General features: G+C 49.6%; 10 protein-coding genes across 10 annotated transcripts; 5 read left to right on the top strand and 5 right to left on the bottom strand.

The window, feature by feature from the left end:
- Positions 1–42: 42 nt before the first annotated feature.
- On the top strand, positions 43–1,743 carry N7471_009327 (histidine phosphatase family protein; the record flags this gene model as incomplete). Its single annotated transcript, XM_057282046.1, has 3 exons — positions 43–643; positions 704–833; positions 897–1,743. 3 exons carry the CDS (start codon positions 43–45, stop codon positions 1,741–1,743), a joined length of 1,578 nt encoding a protein of 525 aa, XP_057132929.1.
- Positions 1,744–2,136: 393 nt separating this feature from the next.
- On the top strand, positions 2,137–3,509 carry N7471_009326 (uncharacterized protein; the record flags this gene model as incomplete). Its single annotated transcript, XM_057282045.1, has 2 exons — positions 2,137–2,154; positions 2,475–3,509. 2 exons carry the CDS (start codon positions 2,137–2,139, stop codon positions 3,507–3,509), a joined length of 1,053 nt encoding a protein of 350 aa, XP_057132928.1.
- Positions 3,510–3,621: 112 nt separating this feature from the next.
- On the bottom strand, positions 3,622–6,049 carry N7471_009325 (Zn(II)2Cys6 transcription factor; the record flags this gene model as incomplete). The annotated part of the gene is made up of 3 exons (XM_057282044.1): positions 3,622–3,669; positions 3,726–5,360; positions 5,426–6,049. 3 exons carry the CDS (start codon positions 6,047–6,049, stop codon positions 3,622–3,624), a joined length of 2,307 nt encoding a protein of 768 aa, XP_057132927.1.
- A 524-nt stretch (positions 6,050–6,573) lies between these two features.
- On the bottom strand, positions 6,574–8,180 carry N7471_009324 (uncharacterized protein; the record flags this gene model as incomplete). The annotated part of the gene is given in 3 exon segments (XM_057282043.1): positions 6,574–6,864; positions 6,878–7,549; positions 7,611–8,180. 3 exon segments carry the CDS (start codon positions 8,178–8,180, stop codon positions 6,574–6,576), a joined length of 1,533 nt encoding a protein of 510 aa, XP_057132926.1.
- An 815-nt stretch (positions 8,181–8,995) lies between these two features.
- Positions 8,996–10,458, bottom strand: N7471_009323 (MCT family MFS transporter; the record flags this gene model as incomplete). Its single annotated transcript, XM_057282042.1, has 3 exons — positions 8,996–9,528; positions 9,580–9,874; positions 9,928–10,458. 3 exons carry the CDS (start codon positions 10,456–10,458, stop codon positions 8,996–8,998), a joined length of 1,359 nt encoding a protein of 452 aa, XP_057132925.1.
- A 385-nt stretch (positions 10,459–10,843) lies between these two features.
- N7471_009322 (uncharacterized protein) lies at positions 10,844–11,177 on the top strand (the record flags this gene model as incomplete). Its single annotated transcript, XM_057282041.1, has 2 exons — positions 10,844–11,004; positions 11,066–11,177. The coding sequence occupies 2 exons, from the start codon at positions 10,844–10,846 to the stop codon at positions 11,175–11,177; spliced, it is 273 nt and encodes a 90-aa protein (XP_057132924.1).
- An 817-nt stretch (positions 11,178–11,994) lies between these two features.
- On the bottom strand, positions 11,995–12,288 carry N7471_009321 (uncharacterized protein; the record flags this gene model as incomplete). The annotated part of the gene is made up of 1 exon (XM_057282040.1): positions 11,995–12,288. The coding sequence occupies one exon, from the start codon at positions 12,286–12,288 to the stop codon at positions 11,995–11,997; it is 294 nt and encodes a 97-aa protein (XP_057132923.1).
- A 202-nt stretch (positions 12,289–12,490) lies between these two features.
- N7471_009320 (uncharacterized protein) lies at positions 12,491–12,670 on the top strand (the record flags this gene model as incomplete). The annotated part of the gene is made up of 1 exon (XM_057282039.1): positions 12,491–12,670. The coding sequence occupies one exon, from the start codon at positions 12,491–12,493 to the stop codon at positions 12,668–12,670; it is 180 nt and encodes a 59-aa protein (XP_057132922.1).
- Positions 12,671–14,795: 2,125 nt separating this feature from the next.
- N7471_009319 (uncharacterized protein) lies at positions 14,796–15,557 on the bottom strand (the record flags this gene model as incomplete). The annotated part of the gene is made up of 1 exon (XM_057282038.1): positions 14,796–15,557. The coding sequence occupies one exon, from the start codon at positions 15,555–15,557 to the stop codon at positions 14,796–14,798; it is 762 nt and encodes a 253-aa protein (XP_057132921.1).
- Positions 15,558–16,401: 844 nt separating this feature from the next.
- On the top strand, positions 16,402–19,340 carry N7471_009318 (uncharacterized protein; the record flags this gene model as incomplete). Its single annotated transcript, XM_057282037.1, has 5 exons — positions 16,402–16,656; positions 16,728–17,796; positions 17,851–18,251; positions 18,669–18,929; positions 18,990–19,340. 5 exons carry the CDS (start codon positions 16,402–16,404, stop codon positions 19,338–19,340), a joined length of 2,337 nt encoding a protein of 778 aa, XP_057132920.1.
- Between the last annotated feature and the right edge of the window lie 7 nt (positions 19,341–19,347).

Below are 19,347 nucleotides of genomic sequence, written 5' to 3'. Positions count from 1 at the left end.
GGAGCCACTACCCCACAAGAAACCCAGAGGTTCCAATCAACCATGAAGAACTTCATCGGAGCCACGCTGGCGACAGCTGCTGTTACAGCTACGGCGACTGCTACTAGCACGCCTGCTCCTGCACCGGGCCCAACTGGATCTAGCTATGCATCTGGTTTTGACATGACCAAGAGTTGGGCCAATCTCAGCCCCTATAAGGACGCAGATAGCTTCGGCGTTCCTAGTGGTGTGCCACAAGGATGTGAACTGTCTCAAGTGCATGTTCTGCATCGCCATGCGCAGCGATTCCCCACGGATTACCCGTTGGATGGCGAGGGAATGTCCAACTTCGCAGCTAAGTTGACCAATTACAGCAAGGCTAACCGACACAAGACCGTGGCTGTCGGTCCTTTGAAGTTCCTGAACAACTGGGACTATGTTCTTGGTGAGGATACTCTTATGGCGAACGGTGCTGCCACTGAGGCTACATCCGGTGCCAACTTTTGGATCAAGTACGGAAGACTGTTGTACCGTGCCGGACGTGAAAATGTGGCTGCTTGGAGCTCATCTCTTAACGTTTACGCCAACGGCACAGACCGCCCGACGCCGGTGTTTCGCACTACCTCCCAGGGACGTATTTTGGAAAGCGCACGTTGGTGGCTCAGTGAGTGGAACTCTCATATCATTCATCTCTCCCGGATAACCAGCTAACCTCTTCGACTAGGCGGCTTCTTTGGCAACAGTGGAGCCAACAGCTCTTACGACCAGTATAATCTTGTCGTGATTCCCGAGCATGCTGATTTCAACAACACTCTCGCTTCTTACGAAACGTGCACGTTTGATTATTCTGAAGGGTGAGCAAAAAGTCCTCCAACAATAGATGCCTAATCATGAAACCGTATTAACAAAAATCACAGCGACAACGCTGCTGAGATCTTCATTTCTCGATACACAAAGAATGCTCGCACCCGTTTATCCTCCTACTTCCCTCCCAACTTCAACCTGACCACCATGGACGTGCTCGCCATGCAGAACCTCTGTGTATACGAGTACACCAGTCTTGGCGGCTCATCATTCTGCTCTCTTTTCACCGAGCAAGAATGGAAGGACTTCGAATACAACATCGACGTGCAGTACTATGGAGACTACGCCTACGGCTCGCCCAGCGGTCGCGCCCAGGGCATCGGCTACGTTCTAGAGCTCGCCGCTCGCCTCGAGCAAAAGCTCATCACCTCAAGCGATACCAGCATCAACTACACCTACACCAATAACAAAGCCCAGTTTCCATTTGGCCAGCCCTTCTATATGGATATGTCTCACGATGATATCATCTTGTCCGTCATTAACGCCCTTGGTCTCGACTACTTCAAGTACGGTCCCAAGGGTTTGCCCGTTGACATTGACCATGCGCCTGAGCGCAACTTCTCTCTCAGCCAGATGACACCCTTTGGTGCCCGGTTCATGTCCGAGATCTGGACTTGCCCTCGTGACGTGTCATTCGATCATTTGGACCCTGTTCTCTACACCAACCCTAGCATCAAGTCGACTGCCAACACCGCGAAATACATTCGTTTTGTGCTCAACAATTCTCCTCTCCCGCAAGATGGACTTGTCGGTTGCGAGGATTCCAGCAACGGTTTCTGCCGCCTCGATAAGTTCTTGCGTGGCGTGCCGACTCTGAAGGACAAGGCGCAATTCCAGAAGGCATGCTTTGGTAACTATACCACCGGAAGCCAGGTCGGGGATGGTGCTCCTGAATCTTAGATCGAACCAAGATCCCATCAAGAATTCACTGCATACTTAGCATTAGTCCTACTTATTTTGATTGTATAGAATTAACATTATATGCTCTTATATACCTCCTGCATGATATCTAGCCCATTTTCAGAGATGGGGGTCCTTGGTGATGGAGAAAGAATCGATTTAGAATGGGGGTGTAATCGGAACTTCGGAATATATCTGGCTGATCAATATCCTGCTGTCGAAAATAACCTTCGAATCAAGATATGTACTATTATGGCGATTGTACGACGTACTGCAAGCCGCTTATGCAGTGTAACTTGAATGACTTGTTTCTCAAACGCCAATAATGATCCAATGCCCTTGGCACTCCAGTAGTGCGTTTCTGGGAGGTGGGGAAACGTGCAAAGCTTCTTAATGGATATGGAACACCATGTCTGTACCAATTTCGATTGAGAGATAGAGCTTTTATCTATGTGAAATCAACCAGTTTTGGAAGATGATAGGGGAAATACTCAAAACATAGCCGAAATTTAAATGAAATGGAGAAGGCATGAGGGCCAACGGGCAAGAGAAAATATGCAGCCAGTGATTAAACTATTTAGTTGTCTCGGTGGGCGCGGAGCTAGAAGGCGGGCCTATGTGAGTTCTGCTATGTATTCCGGTGGCCCATGTGCTCAAAGAGACAATAAGACTCCTTGAAAGCTAACTCCAACAACGATAGGCATCGAGCCGTTGCCTTGACCCATTTCAAGTCAAAGGATCTCGAGCGACTCCATCGCCAGGGCCGATTTTGGCATACCTTTTTTCCCACGGACCCTACAACCAATAACGGCTCTGTCGGCGGCGCCATCATCGCGCAAGACGGAAAGGAGACCTGGACAGTGGGCTCACCCTACCCGATTTCTATTGATGAAGTCACTGCAACCTCCATCTTCACGCCGACAGTAGCTCTCGCCGAAACGTGGAGCGGAAATCATCAGCGCGTCTTCCTTGCCGGAGATGCTTGTCATCAGACAATTCCTTCGGGCGGCTACGGAATGAATATGGGCCTTGCTGATGCTTGGGATCTTGGCTGGAAGCTCGCAGCCACTGTTCAAGGCTGGGGTGGCACTCACTTGATGAAGACATACGAACAGGAACGTCGTCCTGTGGCAGCGCTGATGCAACACTGGAGCAAAATCCACATGATGAAACTCATGGGGCTTTCAACAGCTGTGAAATTGGATCCGGTCGTCATCGAATCCATGGATGAGCGCGGCATAGCCCTGAGTGAGGAAATCGATCAGTACATTCAGCAAAACGATGACCATAACCAGAGCTTCGGCGTTGAAATGGGTCACCGCTACGAGTCGAGTCTGGCAGTACTGAACGAGCAGGTGGATGTTGAAAAGGCAGCACCACAGTTCGACTCACGCAACTACATCCCAACTACCTTTCCTGGTTCGCGGGTACCGCACGTGGCTTTGTCGGACGGCAGCGCCATTTCCGATGGATTCGGGAAAGGCTTCACCATGGTCGCGTTTCTGCAGAAAGAAGCAGTAGCAGCCGGAGACCAATTTCAGGTGCCCATCGCACTGGCCAGTTTTGAAGAAGCAGCACGCCAGCACAGTATTCCTTTAAAGAGCCTTTGTTTGATGAATGAGACTCATGCGTTCCGAATTTGGGATGCTTGTCTTGTCCTCGTGCAGCCTGATGGATTTTCAGCGTGGCGCTCAGATAGTCTGGACAAGGTGCACAATGCATCACAAGTGTTGCTTCAAGCAGCAGGTCATACCTCACCTTTGTAAGCAAACCCTTCCGAGACAGAGACGATCGAACATAGAACAGAATGGAAAGAATTAACCTCAATTAATCACGATCTTCATTTCGCAACGTAAATCGTCCTGTGAACTTGCTCTATCAAATAGTTGGAACCAAAAAGGCCGAAAAGTCCAGGTAGTTGGAGTCCTGACTTCAGTCAGTAGTGCTATGTAAGAGGCGCATATTTGGTAATTTGTACTCACCATTGCGCCAAAATCCAGGCCGTCAAGAAGCCCATTATCGATCACGTCTTGCGACACTTCTCGGGGAGTGTTGGCGGCCCTGTAGGACTGTAGTACATCGTAACACTCCTTCAGGCTGTCTTTTGCAGTGTTCAGCACGGCAGACAAAATGGGTTGGCCGCGTTCCATGGCGTATATCTGGGAAAGAATGCCAGCAAGAAAGATGTAGCGTTTCAACGTAGGATGGCCCAACTTTACGATCTGCAGTAATTGTTCGTTGATGTGTTCCAAAAGTCGAATGATGGGCGCTCGCTGGCCGCGCGCCAGCTCAGCGAGAGGATCAAGGACCAATGTGTGGTTGAGACCAATCGAAGCAGATGACGGACCGGAACCCGTTTCCTCCAGCTGAGACACAACCTCTAAGCCCAAGACTGAAATTACGTCCAGGCTCAAAGGTCCGCGAAATGACCCTGTGCTCATCACCATCAACTTGGACAGATCGTCAAGAGAGTCTGCAGGTAGCCGAAGTCGCTCGGCATAAGTGGCGATAATCATTGCAGACTCCTGACAAACCCTCCGGGAAAAATAGAAGCGGGGATCCTTTTGCGCTTGTAGCATGAAAGGCCGATGCAGAACCAGAATATACCGACGAATCTGCATATCAAGGAAAGCGTGATGCATGCTTAGGAATTGCGACCAATGCGACCGACAATAGCTTGCAAGAGTACGGCAAACTGACTGAAGTTTCGTAGCTAGCTCAATGGCCATTTCGTATGAGTGCTCTAATCGCTCGTTTTGGACCGCCCTGACAACTTCAAGTCGTATCGGCAGGGACTGACGCATGAAAATTTGTATCGACGATTCCGTATAGCTTGTCAACGGTTGTGGAGATGGAGACTGTTTGCTGGCTGAATCTAAATCAGCATCGCTGACATTAAGAGGCATATGATCGTCAAAGTCGTTTGAAGAAAGAAGCAAAGGGATGGAACAGTCCATGGAACCATGGATTACGAGCTCTAGGACTGTTGTCCAAAGCCTGCTTCGTATCCCGGCTTGAAAAGGAGACAGAGAAAACAGTTGTGGATCTCGGTGCAGGCCCATAGCCATAGCCACCCGAAGTAGACCACTTTCCGACAGCCACGGTGAACGGCCGACTAATGTTATCTGCCGCGAAACCAATAGAAGACAGAAAATTTGAATTCCATCAAGATTGTTGGTAGTTTTCTCTGACGGTCCAACCATCCAGTATTGAGCAGCTTGTATCCAAGTACGCCGCGAGCGCTGTAGAACTTTGTCGTCGTCGTTGCTGAAGACGCTTCCAATGGCCAACACCAAACCCAACTTGATTGCAAAGTTTGTAACTACAGGTTGCGGCTGGCTGAAGTATTGTTCGTATTCTGCCCAGAATGTGGGAATGTGAAAACAACGATAGATCAACTCGAAAGTCCGCATGTAGTGATTCACTAGTCGGTCACAGATGGAACGAGCAGGCATTGTACTCAGAAGTTGAGGAACGGGGTCATCCATCTGCGGTGCCTGCTCATTTTTCATCGTGAGTCGCAAGTTGCGTATCTCATTCACCGAATCGGCCAGCTCGGCCTTGGTATCCACGAAGGTCAATTCAACGTCACTGTCTCCAACATGGCTGACTCTGAACTATTGACACGTCAGCCAATGTTCAATCAGTCAAGGTGTTCATTAGAAAGGAGCTTCAACGATACCTTCTCAGCAGTGTGCAGCCAGTGGCTTGAAGGAAACAGTTTTACCTTCTTCTGGTTGTGACGAAGTCGAGGGATGACAGACGGAATTGTTAGAGACTTATCGCCCGTGACAGCTGAAGGCGCAGGACGAGCTTGGGACAGCTCAGCAAGCCGCTGCTCGACGTGTTGGAGGCGATCAGACAATGCCAGCAGCGTGAGATGATTGTTGCTGCTGCTGCTGAGGCTGTGCTGCTGGGGATCGACTTCTGGTACAACCGAGTGCTCAAGCTGCTGTACACGTCGCTCTACGCTCCGAATTCGCTCCGATTCATTCGTTGTTCGTTGCCTCTTTGCAGGGTGATCGATGTTGTTGTTTGGGGCAATGCTGAGCGAGCGAGGAACTTGTTGTTGGACAGTATTGCCCTCGCTTCCACGGTCTTCCAGGGCGAGACTGGGTTGCTGCTGATCTCCTTGATATGTGCACGTCACCGAGTTTCTGGAGACTTGACAGGCTGAACATGGCGATTTGAGATCGCAACGTACTTTTCGGCGGCGGCACGGGTCGCAGGATTGCACAGGTCGGCGGCTCCGACGAGCGGGTGAAGATGCTGACCGGGTACTGCCAAAGCTCTGGTCCTCAGCCATCTTGACGACAGTCCAAATTGCAGGTATTGAATGCGCGGTCAACGGACATCAATGATGCTGGAAAGGTCGGAGGGAAAGCTCGGGGTCGGCAAGCTGCTGAAGTGAGGTGCTGTTCCATCTTGCTCTCGGACTCGGGCCCGGGTCCGGACTCGGGCCCGAGTCCGGGCTCGGGGCTCGGACATAAAGCCCCACCGACCAATTCAACCTCAGTACAGGTATTTTCATACAGCCCTTATTGGTGTCAACAGCTAGGCTACGAATCCCTTGCCGATCATTGATGACACAATGTCGTCGCTTTCGATCGTCGGACATAGCCTTCGCTCCTAGGCGTCAATGCATCGTCTCCTTCTTCGTTCGATTTCCAAGTTGTGCTGGTCCGTTGCAGGAGTTTAGAAACGAGTGAAACGCGGATATATGAACAATAAAGAGTTGCAAGGCATGGATCAGTTTGGCATCTAACAGTCAAGCTAATGTTCTAAAGTTTCAGCTAACGTAATTCTCATGTCGACTGTCGTTCATCGATACTAATTTCCTTCGCGTGCTTTGTGGAGGGCAACCAAAACACCAGTCTTGTTACTTGGTCCAATCCGCATAATAGCATGATATGGATTCGCATCTCTGGAATCGATTCGCTCGTAGCGCATTACCAGGTATGCAGCCTCCGTCATGACCATCATCTGTGCTGGGCACCTTCTAGGACCACCGCTGAAAGGCACGAACTCCCAGAAGGGCTTCAGCTCAAGGAAGCGCTCAGGACGAAAATCGACGAAAATCGTCTGCGTCTTCACCCCAGTATTCCCGATTGCGCTGCTGTACTGTCTTGGTGACTTGGACCATGTCACCTTTGCGGACGAAGATGGGGTACTGGCCGTCTTTGCCTCCGCCACGTGGGAGGGTCGTGTCGTTCATGCAGATACGGACTTGGGTGACGTTGGTTGGGTTTAGTCGCAGAGTCTCATCAAGACAAGCATTGAGAAACTTCATGCCTCTGAGAGTGGAGAAGCTGAGTTGACCAACCGCTTCGTCCTCACCCCCTTGAACTGATGTCAGTACCTCCTCACGACATCTTGCCCACGCATCCGGGTGACGAGCCAAGTGCCAGAGGGCATTACTGATGAAGATCGAAGTTGTGTCGTTGTTCGGGACCAGCAGCAGGGCCAATTTAGACCGCAGGTCTTCGTAGTCGGAGTCGTGTGATGCCATGTACCATAGAAGGTCTTCCCGCTCAGGGCCAACTTTCTCTCCAGCAGCGATGCGTGGCTTGCGGGTTTCGATTTCTTTGTAAGTCGCTGTGATATGTGTGTCGACAAAGGCATGAACCTCGTATACTGCCTTGAGCCACCAGTCCCAGTTGAACCACTTGATCATGCGAACGACCTGCATACGCTGGCGACTGCCACGAAGAACATCCAGCATGGCCCATGTGATTTTGGCCTTGGCTGGATGATTGAGGGCCCCCATAGGCTCGCCAAGGATGAAATCAGTGGTCAAATCCAGGAACTATGTTCGTATGAGCATTGTAATGAAACGTTCAAATTGCTTTTTTGCAAGCGCGACTTACCCATCGCTGGAGCAGGGGCTGGATGTTGAATGTCTCTCCATCCGGCGGCAGTAGAGACAATAACGAGTCCACATACGGCCTGATCCGATCAGTGTTCGTATACACATCGCGATTGAAGAACGGCTTGATGAGGAAACGGCTGAACACCCAGTCGTCCCCGTCAACGGTGTTGACACCTTTGTCTGCGAACGGGTGGAAAGCTTTCGTACTGCGTCGGAGAGGACTGATGCCAAAATCCTTCCAGTTGATCGCTGTCATAACCTTAAGGTTCTCAGTCTCGGTGGTGTAGATTTGGCGTTTTCCGAGGAAACGGACCTTGAATGTGCTCGGTTGGCCTTCATGCATAGCTGCCAGCCATGGGATAAAAGTGTCTCCAGGGAGGGCCTTCATTTGGCTCAAGGCGAGATCGAGGCCGAAAATGCGATCCCATTGAGGATAGGATGGGATAACGCCGCAGCCATGGGCTTTGCGTCCTTGGTATTCTTTGAATCGCCCCCACAGTATATTGAGAAATATGGCCAGTAACCCAGAGGCGACGGCCAGAGACCAAAGGTTGTCGACGTTTATCATCGTGTGGGCAGGTTTGTTAATGATAAAAACTGTCGCCAGCAACTTTTGAGGAATGAATTCCACATCTTTGATGCGATGAACCGAGACGCATTTAAAGCATAGAGGCGCAAAAGACCTCGTTAGAAGACTCGGAGGTCTATTTCGATGAAGTGAGTGCAGCTCCGTGAGGTACTCATGGTCAAATATTATCCCCGATACTCCACTCTCGAATCTCGGACTTAAATTCGGGACCTTAACGCAACCATAGCTGAATGTAATATCTATCGGGTTGCTCGGATGAATAACTGTATCTATGTAGTATTTATGATATACTAACAATAAGGTTTTATTGTTAATATTATATAACTATATTAATTCTGATTATAGTATTACCTATATAGGTATTGTAGATATCTATATATTCTACTTGGTACGATTAGCGTCTTATATATTTACTGTCTTATTCTTACTAATAACTAGAGAGAATCAGCTAGATCAAATTATAAGGTGTCTTTAAGTATTTAATATATATAGAGATGATCCATGAATTATTTTAACAAGCATATATTGAAGAGGTAATGATCTTAATGGTCATGAAATCAATTTCCGGACTCTCTAAATCTATACATATCGTCTGTTCGTCTACAGAGATTGATCCAAATGTAAGACTAAAATCTCTGTATTTACACAGAAGGGATTCTGCCATGCCACCGCAAGATCGTGTTCATGTCACGCGTGTGCCGATTTATGTTTCTCTGCCTCCACGCCAGTCTCCTCTTCTTCACCAGATGTTGTAATTGCAGCAGGCTGCTACGCTCAGTGCCCTTGCCTAGGCATCAAGCTTTTGTGAGGGGATTCCAACCAGAAACTCTACCCCTCAGCCACACCAAAAAGATTGTCGCGACCATGAAGTTCACGCCACTGAACAAGGCCGCAAAGCGGAAAGAGCCTCCATCTGTCTCTGCAATTGCACCAGCAATCGGAGGGCTCGTAAGGGTACCAATGCCTGCGATAGCAAGAGCCAACCCGATTCGAAACCCGATCTCCTGAGGTGGGTAGAGAGTCATCACAAGGGGCGGTGTCAAGCCAATGGTGGTGCCAGATCCGATACCAAACAAAGCGGCGAAGACAATGTTGGCCGCGTTACTGCGACCAGGCAACCACAAGGCCAGAGTGATGACACCAGTGAAAAGGAGCATGATGATAAGCACATTGAAACGGCCGTACTTGTCGGCAAGGCCATTGGGAATCGTACGTCCAAAAAAGCTCGCTCCGTTCATGATGGGAATCAGATTGTAGGCCATAGTCATTGACATTCCGTTATGCATAGCAGACAGGACAAGGTAGTCGAAAGGGACAAACAATCCCCCTAAACCCTGGTTAGCTGTGTTGCGATGAAACATAATGATAGGCGGCTCACAATAAAGGAAAAAGCAGAACGTCAGCAAGATCAAGAAGTTGAAATCCGTGAAAGGCCGAAGGTAGTTCGCAAGGTTGAACTCCTTGCGAGTGTGAGGCAAGTTGGAGGAGATGGTGAGCATGGCAATAGCCCAGAGCCCAAGGATCAAGAAAGCGCAGATTCGCATCGTCCATGCAAAGCCGACCTCCGAAAGGAGGTTGTTGACCATGAGGGGAAAGATTACACCACCCAGACTCGAGCCTGCAACGGTCAATCCTCCTGCCAAAGCGCGGCGCTTTCTGAAGTAAGTCATAGGCTGTGAAGCTTGTCAGAAAATGCGCGATAAGTTCCAAGAGTGATCACACAAACCGAAGTCATTGCCGGAGTGAAAATGAGCGATGTGCCGATTCCTGAGCAAATCGACTGTGCCAAGTAGAATTGGTAGTATTTGCTTGACAAGCTGGTCATCATGAGGCCAAACACATGCATCAATCCACCGATACAGATCGGCAATCGTGGTCCATAGTTGTCGAATAGATATCCAGACAACGGTGACATGAACAGCATGAAGAAAACTAGATTGAAATGAGCTTGTTGTTTCACGGCCGGTTGGGGAAGAAGGCTCTCACATTCGGACGAAGTGATCCAGGACACCTCCGAGCTGCTATAGGTCTTCAACTGGTTGGTCTGATATTCAGCTTGGAACAGAGCAATGCAATTGACCCATCCAAATGAGATGAAAAGACCCAAGGAGCCTCCGAGTAACGATAGGAAGGCTTTTGTGCCTCCTTCAGGTGCTGCTGGTGGGCCAGATGCTTGAGGCTTGGGCTCCGCTGGACTCGATGGTCTTGAAGAGGTTGGACTGCCCTTCTCGAGCTCAGCGGTGCGGTCGTCGTGCATAGTTGCTGTGGGGTGCTTGATAGGGCGCGCAAAAGATAGTTGTGCTTGTGACGTCGATTTGAATAACGAGTCCGATTCTAAAGAATATGGCCAGTGCTATATACCTCTGGCACGAGGCCAAGTTCTGCGTATTAAAGGAGGTCGGACATACATGCTGTCGCTAGCAATGCCCGACGTCGAGTAAAAGATCGGACGTCCGATGCTGTTCGTTGGTGATGTACGCAAAGGCGCTGCTGCACACCCGAGGCCGAGTCCGCGGCCGAGCTATTCAAAAGGAAAGCCGACCCCGATCGGCCTCGGAGTTCCGGACTCGGCTTGGATGTTTTTACCTATAAACATTCGCCGTCCACCTGCGAGGTTTTAAGGAATCATTCAACAACAAATCATGGACTATCCTACTCGCCGATTCAGTCGATTTCATGCCAGACAAGTCTTTGCTCGAGCCAACTTTCCGTTGCGAGCATACGGACCCAGAAGAGGGATGGCGCTTCTCAAGATCGGTCTGTTCGGCACTGTTGGCTACTTCGTCGCGAAGAAGCTTCTTCAGTAAGTCGGTACTCCCAAGACACTATGGTCAAGTCGAGAATTATCAACTGACGTCTATCAGAGACTCGAATGAGCCACGTCAAAATCCTCAACAATGTGCATCGTGCGGACATGAGCGGCAGCAAGAATCCAGGCAGCAACCGACGAACGTTCCACGGACGCCATACCATTAGCATTTCGCAGTCATCAGCCATGATGCCAGTCAGCCTCAACAATCAGCTCTTCCCTAGGTTCAGTAGTCAACAGGCATACTTCGACGGCTCGGGCGGTGGTGACGGAAGCAATGGATACAAGACGTTGGGGTGGGCTTCGACTTACTCAAGATTCTATAAGGCAAATTGGGATTGTTAGGTATCGTTCAAAACCTATTATTCTAGCCCTTTCTTTTCATAGAAGATAGAGGAAGAAGAGAGTACTCTAATGACTATTTTTATCTTACCTCCTGACGAAGATATTCAACTTTGAAGATTGTCGTCCTTATGGTCCGAAATTCCCAAAAAGTATTAGCGTATATCCATGTGGTCGAAAACTCCCAGACAGGTTAGTGTTGTAGTCGAAAATTCTCAGATTAGACTCTATATAGGGAATACAGGGTAAATAGTGATTTCCATTTCTCTGGATTCTTTGGCCTATTCTGAGTATAATGGTACCCTCTACTCTTTTGTGTCAGGATGAGAAATCGATGTACTGGCTAGTACTGAAGATGTCCAATAGAATCTGATGGTTGATTGATTATTGATGGGAGTGGTTGAACACCCCCGAGGGTTCGTCTTGGTGTTACTCCCGAGTCTAACCCAAATACCACACTCGTACCGGGGAATTGGCCAAAAATGGTCTTAGTGATATTTGACCACTCCCTCCGTTCGACAGTTCCTGAAATGAGCCGACCCACCAGGGCGCTTCGCCAAGCTGGCCGTTTCGTGTGACCTTTGCGAGATCTCCGATCTTTGCCCGATGTAGAAGAGTGCCCCGACAATACTTCCGGTCCTGTCACAAACCGAAAGACCTGCCTGGCTCATACGCGAGATCCGAATTCCTTCGACCGGGATCATGATCACTCATACGGCCCAGGTAAGACAATGCCGGTGTCGTTTTGACGTTCCATCCCATCAAAGACACAACCTGCTCCTCGACAAGCTCCAAACAAGGCCGTCTCTTGTCTACTGGATTCACCTTTCCAATGAGATGACTGTCATCTCCATCCAGCCTTATTGTCCATGTCTTCCAGGGATCTTCAAAGAGCAGTGGGGGAGGTGGGGGAGGTGGGGGAGGTGGAGGAGACATGTTTTGTGAGCCTTGTATAGGAGGGATGTGTAGTAGCTTGGAGCTCCACCAAAGAGACATGCTTCCTTACCCAAAACCGTGTGTACAAACTTAAGAGCACGTCAACCAAAAGTCGGCCAACCAAGTGCCGACCAGCAAGAGCCGGCCGTCCGCTCATCTACGGTTAGGACTTGACGATCGCTAATAACCTTCCTACCTTGGAATGGCTTCGATATGGATTGACCCGACCAGACCCATTCTCCGCCCCCGGAGGCTCGTGACGGTCACCACAGGAATTTGGAATACCTGGACCGGTGCGCTTTGGCCAATGGGCCACGGCGTTGTGGGGTACAATGCGGATGATATCCGACAAACGGTCGAACGTGACGAGCTCTCAAAATAATGGAAGTGTGGTATTGGGAAGAATTGCTGCCCATCTTGGATTGGAAATGATACTGCTGCGGAATTACTGCGCATAATAGGTACATGGCGCCGTCTATCACCTCGTAGGCCTAATATTTACAGCTTCCTTCCAAATCGCAGCTGAAGGTAACAAAGGATGGCAGCTGATCGACAGGATCAGGTTGCGGCTTAATGGATGCGAACCATGGATCCTGGGGCGACACTCAGGGGCACGGGCGGGCCGGACCATGATGGCCTTCCGGACGAGGTATCCCGATCTCCCGCTGTGGGTTTGTTTCTCAACTAAGTCTGGAGATACTAGCGCAGCTTCGTCCCAATCCGCTTCGCTTATTAAGTTTGCTATGGGCCCGCAGCCCCAGACGAGCACGATTTCCACGGTAGCTGTACGGACTAGACCGCGAAGGCCATCGAGGATCATTCATGCCACAATAGGCCTGGGCTATGGGAACACGGGCCGAGGGAGATCATAGGGATTGACCGCGTTATGGCTAGAAGAGTACTAACATAGAACCTATTGAGCTGCCTAGTTGGGCAGGTGGATTTGACGGACAAGGTAGTAGAGATTCTTCCGCTCATGGCTTGGACGGAGATGGTACTATATTATACCATCGGCAACCCCTGATATCTCATGTGCTTGTACCTTTATTGTCAACGCCCATGTCCCAAAGTCTGCCGGCGGGGGCGTCCTGTTTTGCGCTGCTGATTGGCGTCTCCTTTGTCGCCACATAGATCAACCAGCCTGACGTCCACCATCTCTTCCAGAACTTGGATTCTCCGACGACTGGCCACGGCGATTTCTACGCGCCGCTGCATGTTCTGATTCCAGAGGTCCTCTCACTTGAACCGGCTCTCCATATCTCTAGACAACGTGGTTAGAATGGATGGATGTGGAGTCTGCTAGAGTAGATGCAGTACTAACTGCATTTGGATGTCTATACTGTAACGCATTTGGATGTCTAAACTGCAACGACTTAGCTCACGGGTTTTGATCTAGTGCCTAGGCATGTACTTTTTGATATTCGTACCAACCAACGCGATAGACGTATTGGAACTGCTATGCTGCCAATCACCGACACGGGGCATAGCGGGCATATACCGGGCGGGAGACCCTATAGCCTAGCCACTATTATCTTAGGGCTCGTGATATAGCTCGTTAGTCGTTAGGTGGCCTTCCCTATTGCGTAGGAGTTCTTCGTATTCAAATGGACAATTATTATCGCTTCTCTCTAAGGGGGCGGCGACTAAGAGACGCGGGTGAGACTTGAACTTCGCGCGCTAGCCCGTAGTAAAAGCCGTAGGAGCGATACTTGGCTTATAGTCGGGATCCGGTGCTATAAGAACCGTGCCGTATATCGGCGGATAATGAAAGCTATAATCCCTAAACGCTGACTATTAACACTTAACGGAAAGGAGCAATATATGCTCGTACTCGACGGTCTTAAGAAGGTCTTCATATGGCAGTCGACACGATAAATGCAAAACAAGTCCGGTAGTGGATGAAGTGTGCTTGCAACTAGCTTATATCCGTTTCAAAGGCTTCGATACATACCAGAGGCCGAACCCGTCACTCGCCGCTGTCAGTTTGCACAACTCAGCTATTTTATTATAGACATATTGTAATATCATCATGAACAGCTCATAAGCTTTGCGATCTTATTGACTACGGACAGCTTGCGGGAAAATCGACGGCGAAGTCCTCTTGCTCTGGTAAAGACGGAGCTGAGCTCGGATAACAAGTCGCTCTGGCTCCTCGGCGAGCTCTACGAGCCCAACCAGAAGACAGGCTGTCAAAGACCATTGACAGGGATGTCGCAACTTCTTCTCCTATCACGAGTTACACGACACGGTCTGATAATCGAGCTCGACATCGCAGAAAAAGGATGTTTCTCTCACCCAAGAAATTTGCAGTGGATTTGTCCGAAGTATCCCAACGGTCGCAAGTAGGACGGACAAGGGCTGAGTGTGGCTAGGTACTCACTTTTGATCAGTAGCCATGCATGCATGTGGAAAGACTGGATGGTAATCCAAGTTGAAACGAGACAAAAAGACTTCAATATTGCGCACCCACCTCTCTAATACCATCCGTCAATTTCTTCGATACATGACTACTTCCGCCAGAAGCCCGGTTGGCTCTCCTCATCACCAAAATAGTCAAGCATCTGAGGAGGCCGAAGATATGAAGCATGCCAGACAGCCACGTGTGCCCACTCAAATTGGTCATACGTATCAACGTAGTCGCTGACAGACATGTACATCCATCCAACATCCTCCTCCTCTTCTTCCGTTGTCCCATCATGCCAGTCGGGGTCAATTTTGTAATTTCTCTCCTCGGGACTCAAATTGCCCCATTGCTTATACAAAACTTTAACTACGGGCTGATCCATATGGACCAAAGACTCCAAACAAATATCATCAACAAATAGGGCGAAGTTAAGCCGTGCTCCAAGAATGTATTCAGGTCCAGGAATATGATTTTTCTCCTTCAAATGCTCTCCGACTAGCTTTTGTAGTGTTTCGGGTGTCTTAACCACTTTTGGTAGTTGTTCTGCCACCCAATCATTAAAATGATCGCGCACCTCATGCGAAGTCGCGCCGTTGAACTTCTCCAGCTCAGCATGAATCACGAGATCATGGGCCTCTAGGAGCTCTATTCTTTCCTCTCCAGGTGGTAGGGAAAGTTCCACGGACTTTTGCACGCGCCGCTGAAGGAGCTGGAGAATTTTATGCCACGCAGCATCGTCTTTAAACGAGCATAGATAAATGCAAAAGCCCCATGGGAGATTTGGTTTCTTCTCAAAATCTCCTAATCGTGACATGCGGATCCCTTCAAGTGGGATATCCTGTCCTGATGGTCCCGTGGTTGACATTTTGCGGATGGTTTGATATGGCTGACGGCGGAACGAATTAATGACTCGAGGTATGAAGAGCAGCATTTCAATGGGAGGTCATATCAGGAGAAGCGTTTCGCTATTTGCGGTGTTCGAAGAACATGGAATTAGTAATAGGCAAGTGAATGGGTTGAAATCGGAAGTGGAATAGAAAGAGGAAGAGGAAGAGAAGCAGGAGAAAAAGGCATTTAGCGACTTTTTAAATTACCACATCACATGACCAGACATTAACCCCTCAAAAGCCCTTGTCATGTAAAACATAAATTTCTTAATAACTAGAATGGTGTAATAGTATTTGTAAATCAAGTGGGTCTCATTGTGTTGGTTGGTAAATGGCAGCGACTGTAGCCGAGACACTTTGGGCGTGCGGAGGAACAAGCAATACCAAGCAATGCCAAGAAATACCCCTAGTGGAGCCGCTATGTAGTTTAGCCGCGGATGGCCTGTTTAAACGATTCGTTGAAAAACGCCAAAACCATCTAAGCCTCGACTCTTCCACGGTTTTACCCTGAGCGATTTCTAATGTTATCCGCTCCGGACCTTTTTCACTTCCGAACTAGTATATAAAGCTAAGATGGAGGAAGATACTTCATTGGATTAAGTGTCTCCAGCTACTTTGAGGGCCGGGCCTGGCGTCAGCTGACCACGCTGGGGGTCATGTAAGCCAGAGGGTAACACTATGCATTTTTCCTTTTCTACGTGAGCCCTTTGGGGATATTGTTCAAGTTTGTCCTCTCTTGCTCTGCTTTGTATCCGAAAACTTGGCCCGCTCTTATTTTGCGATTTATGTTTTCTCGACGAAACGTCGAACACGACAGGCACTATGGCGGAAAATTCCCTAGAAGCGCAACAGGAGAAGCAGACACCACCACCGACACTATCATCAGATCATCAGTCGGGAAAATCTCAAAATCTCGTTGAATCCAAAACCGAGGTCAAACCAGGTCCTCCAGGTCCTCCAGAGGGCCCAGCGGGTCCAGGTGATGGTGGTATGGGTCCCCCGGTTGAGTATCCAAAGGGTCTCAAGCTCTACTCGATCATCGTTCCTCTTTACTTTACAGCCTTTCTTACCGCGCTGGTAGGTTATTTTCTCCTCTAGAGTCTTTTTCACTTCGCGTGCTTGATCACTGACTTGCTGTGGCGCGATAGGATCGCACCATCATCGTGAACGCCATTCCTAGTATCACGAATCAATTCAACTCCATCGGTGATATTGGCTGGTACGGTAATGCATATTTGTTGACCTTTTGCGCCTTTCAACTACTCTTTGGGAAGATTTACTCTTTCTATAATCCAAAATGGGTATTTGTGAGCGCCGTGGTCATCTTCGAAATCGGGTCTGCTATCTGCGGTGCCGCGCCCAATTCGACAGCCCTGATCATTGGTCGAGCGATCGCGGGTCTGGGAGCATCTGGGATCTTCGCTGGTAGTGTGATCATCACCTTCTTCACTGTCCCATTACACCTACGGCCCATCTTCTCAGGCATTGTCAGCGTCGTAATTGCCCTGGCATCCGTCACTGGCCCATTGATTGGTGGTGGTTTCACGGAACATGTTACCTGGCGCTGGTGCTTCTACCTCAACCTGCCCGTTGGCGCAGTAGCCATAGTGGTGATCATGCTGGTGCTCAAGATGCCTCCGGCGCGCAAGACCGGAACCCCTATACGCGAGCAAGTTTTGCAGATGGACCCGCTGGGAAATCTATGCCTGATGCCGGGGGTAGTGTGTCTAATGCTTGCTCTGCAATGGGGCGGGGAGACCTATCGCTGGAATAGTGGACGCATTATTGCTCTTTTAGTTCTGGCAGGAGTGTTGCTGCTGGCCTTCATTGGAATTCAGATCTGGCTTCCGGACACCGCCACCATTCCACCCCGGATCATGAAGCAGCGCAGTATTGCCGCCGGAGTTGTCTTTACCCTAATGGTCACTGGAGCGATGATGACTTTCAACTACTACCTGCCAATTTGGTTTCAAGCCATCAAGTCTGCATCTCCAGTCCACTCAGGTACCATGATGTTACCCACAGTCACCTCGTCTGCAGCTGCCAGTCTCATATCAGGTTTCCTAATCAATCGTATTGGCCACTACACGCCGTTCATGATCGGCGGATCAGTGCTTATGTCTATTGGGGCCGGTCTTATGACAACCTTCACCCCGCATATGAACGAAGGCAAATGGATCGGCTACCAAATCCTTTGGGCGGCTGCATGTGGAATGAGTATGTTTTCCATGCCTTCACCTTTGTTCGAAACACTTCTAACATACATCCTAGGCATGCAACAAGCGTCTTTGGCTGCTCAAGCCGTCCTCCCGCATCCAGATGCTCCGATTGGGATCTCCTTGATGATTTTCGCGCAGTCGTTGGGCGGTTCTGTATTCCTCGCTGTGGACCAGGCCATATACAGCAACAAACTATCAGCCAACATTGGTGATATCGCCAGTGTGACTGCTAGCGGAGTAACGAGTATTCAAGATCATGTGAGCCATCAAGACCTGCCACGGTTTTTGACTGGATACAATAGGGCGATAATGGACGTGTTTCGCGTGGCTTTGGCGGCTTCTTGCGCATGTGTTATGGCTTCTATTCTTATGGAGTGGAAGAACATAAAGACTGAAAAGGATAGCATGGGAAAGCCGGCTGGCCTGGGCGGCCCTGGATCAGGGGGTCCGCGAGTGAGTCCTACAAAGGGACCGTCAACTGCCAATCGAGAAACAACTATGGAGCCGAACGGTGAAGCTGGAGCTCAAGTTTAACCCATGTCTATGTCGGACCACTCTTGTCTAGCTGGACAATGAACTTTGTCTGCAGGGCTACAGCCTGGTCAACTAAATTTTCCTCTAGCTTAAGTGTGGTGCATCTTCTCAAAGACACTGATTGCTACGAATGGCTATCTTCTCTTCCGTCCTTTTATTTTCTGTAATAATTCTCATCAGATAGACCTAGTTAGTAAATAGGTTCCTCTTAACTATTGGTTTTAATATCATTTTACCACTTCTATCGCAACAAAGCATTATGATCATCTTCCCCCCACCCCCAAATGCAGTTCTGGGACTATATGACCACCGTAAGATCATTCGGAGGAGGTACAGATCTCCACGGATGCTATTACTGTCATTCTCCGGTCCCTGGTGGAGGATGAGGGGAAAGACGTTGTGCTCTTTATGCACTCATATGGTGGCATACCCGGTGCCGCGGCGGCTACCGGGCTAGCCAAATCGCAGCGGGCGCAAGAGGGCAAAGCAGGTGGCGTTATTGGACTGCTGTTCCTGGGGGCCTTCCTTGTGCCCGAAGGCCTCAGTTGTGCTGGCCTTCAGGGCGGAAACCTGCCCCCTTGGATTTTGGTCAATCAGGTAGAAATACCTCTTCGCCCCCACTATATTTAAGGCAATCAACATGCTGACCTGTTGCAGCCCTCGGCAAATCTCAATGTCGCGGATGACACTATCAACAACTTTGCTGCCGATGTCGATCTGGCCTTGGTCCAGTCCCTGACCGCAGAACTCAAACCGCATTCGACTTTATCTTTCACCACGCCCCAGCCCCATCCGGCCTGGGCAGATAAGACGTTTCAAGGGAGGTTGGCGTTTATCGTCACCACCGAGGATCGTGCGGTGCCAAAGGAGGCGCAGTTTGGCATGATGGCCTCCACGCAGAAGGCGTGGATCGTCAAGGAACTGGGATCCAGTCACTGCGCGCCATTCCTTAATCGGATCGATGAAACAGTGGGACTGACCCGGGAGATCATTGACCAACTTCTATAAATAGCAA

The sequence above is a fragment of the Penicillium samsonianum genome (genome assembly GCF_028829775.1).
Source record: "Penicillium samsonianum strain IBT 33392 chromosome Unknown utg000005l_segment0_segment0, whole genome shotgun sequence".
Classification (NCBI taxonomy): Eukaryota; Fungi; Ascomycota; class Eurotiomycetes; order Eurotiales; family Aspergillaceae; genus Penicillium; species Penicillium samsonianum.
The sequence above is the reverse complement of the archived record's forward strand: the minus strand, read 5'-3'. Positions and strand labels throughout refer to the sequence as shown.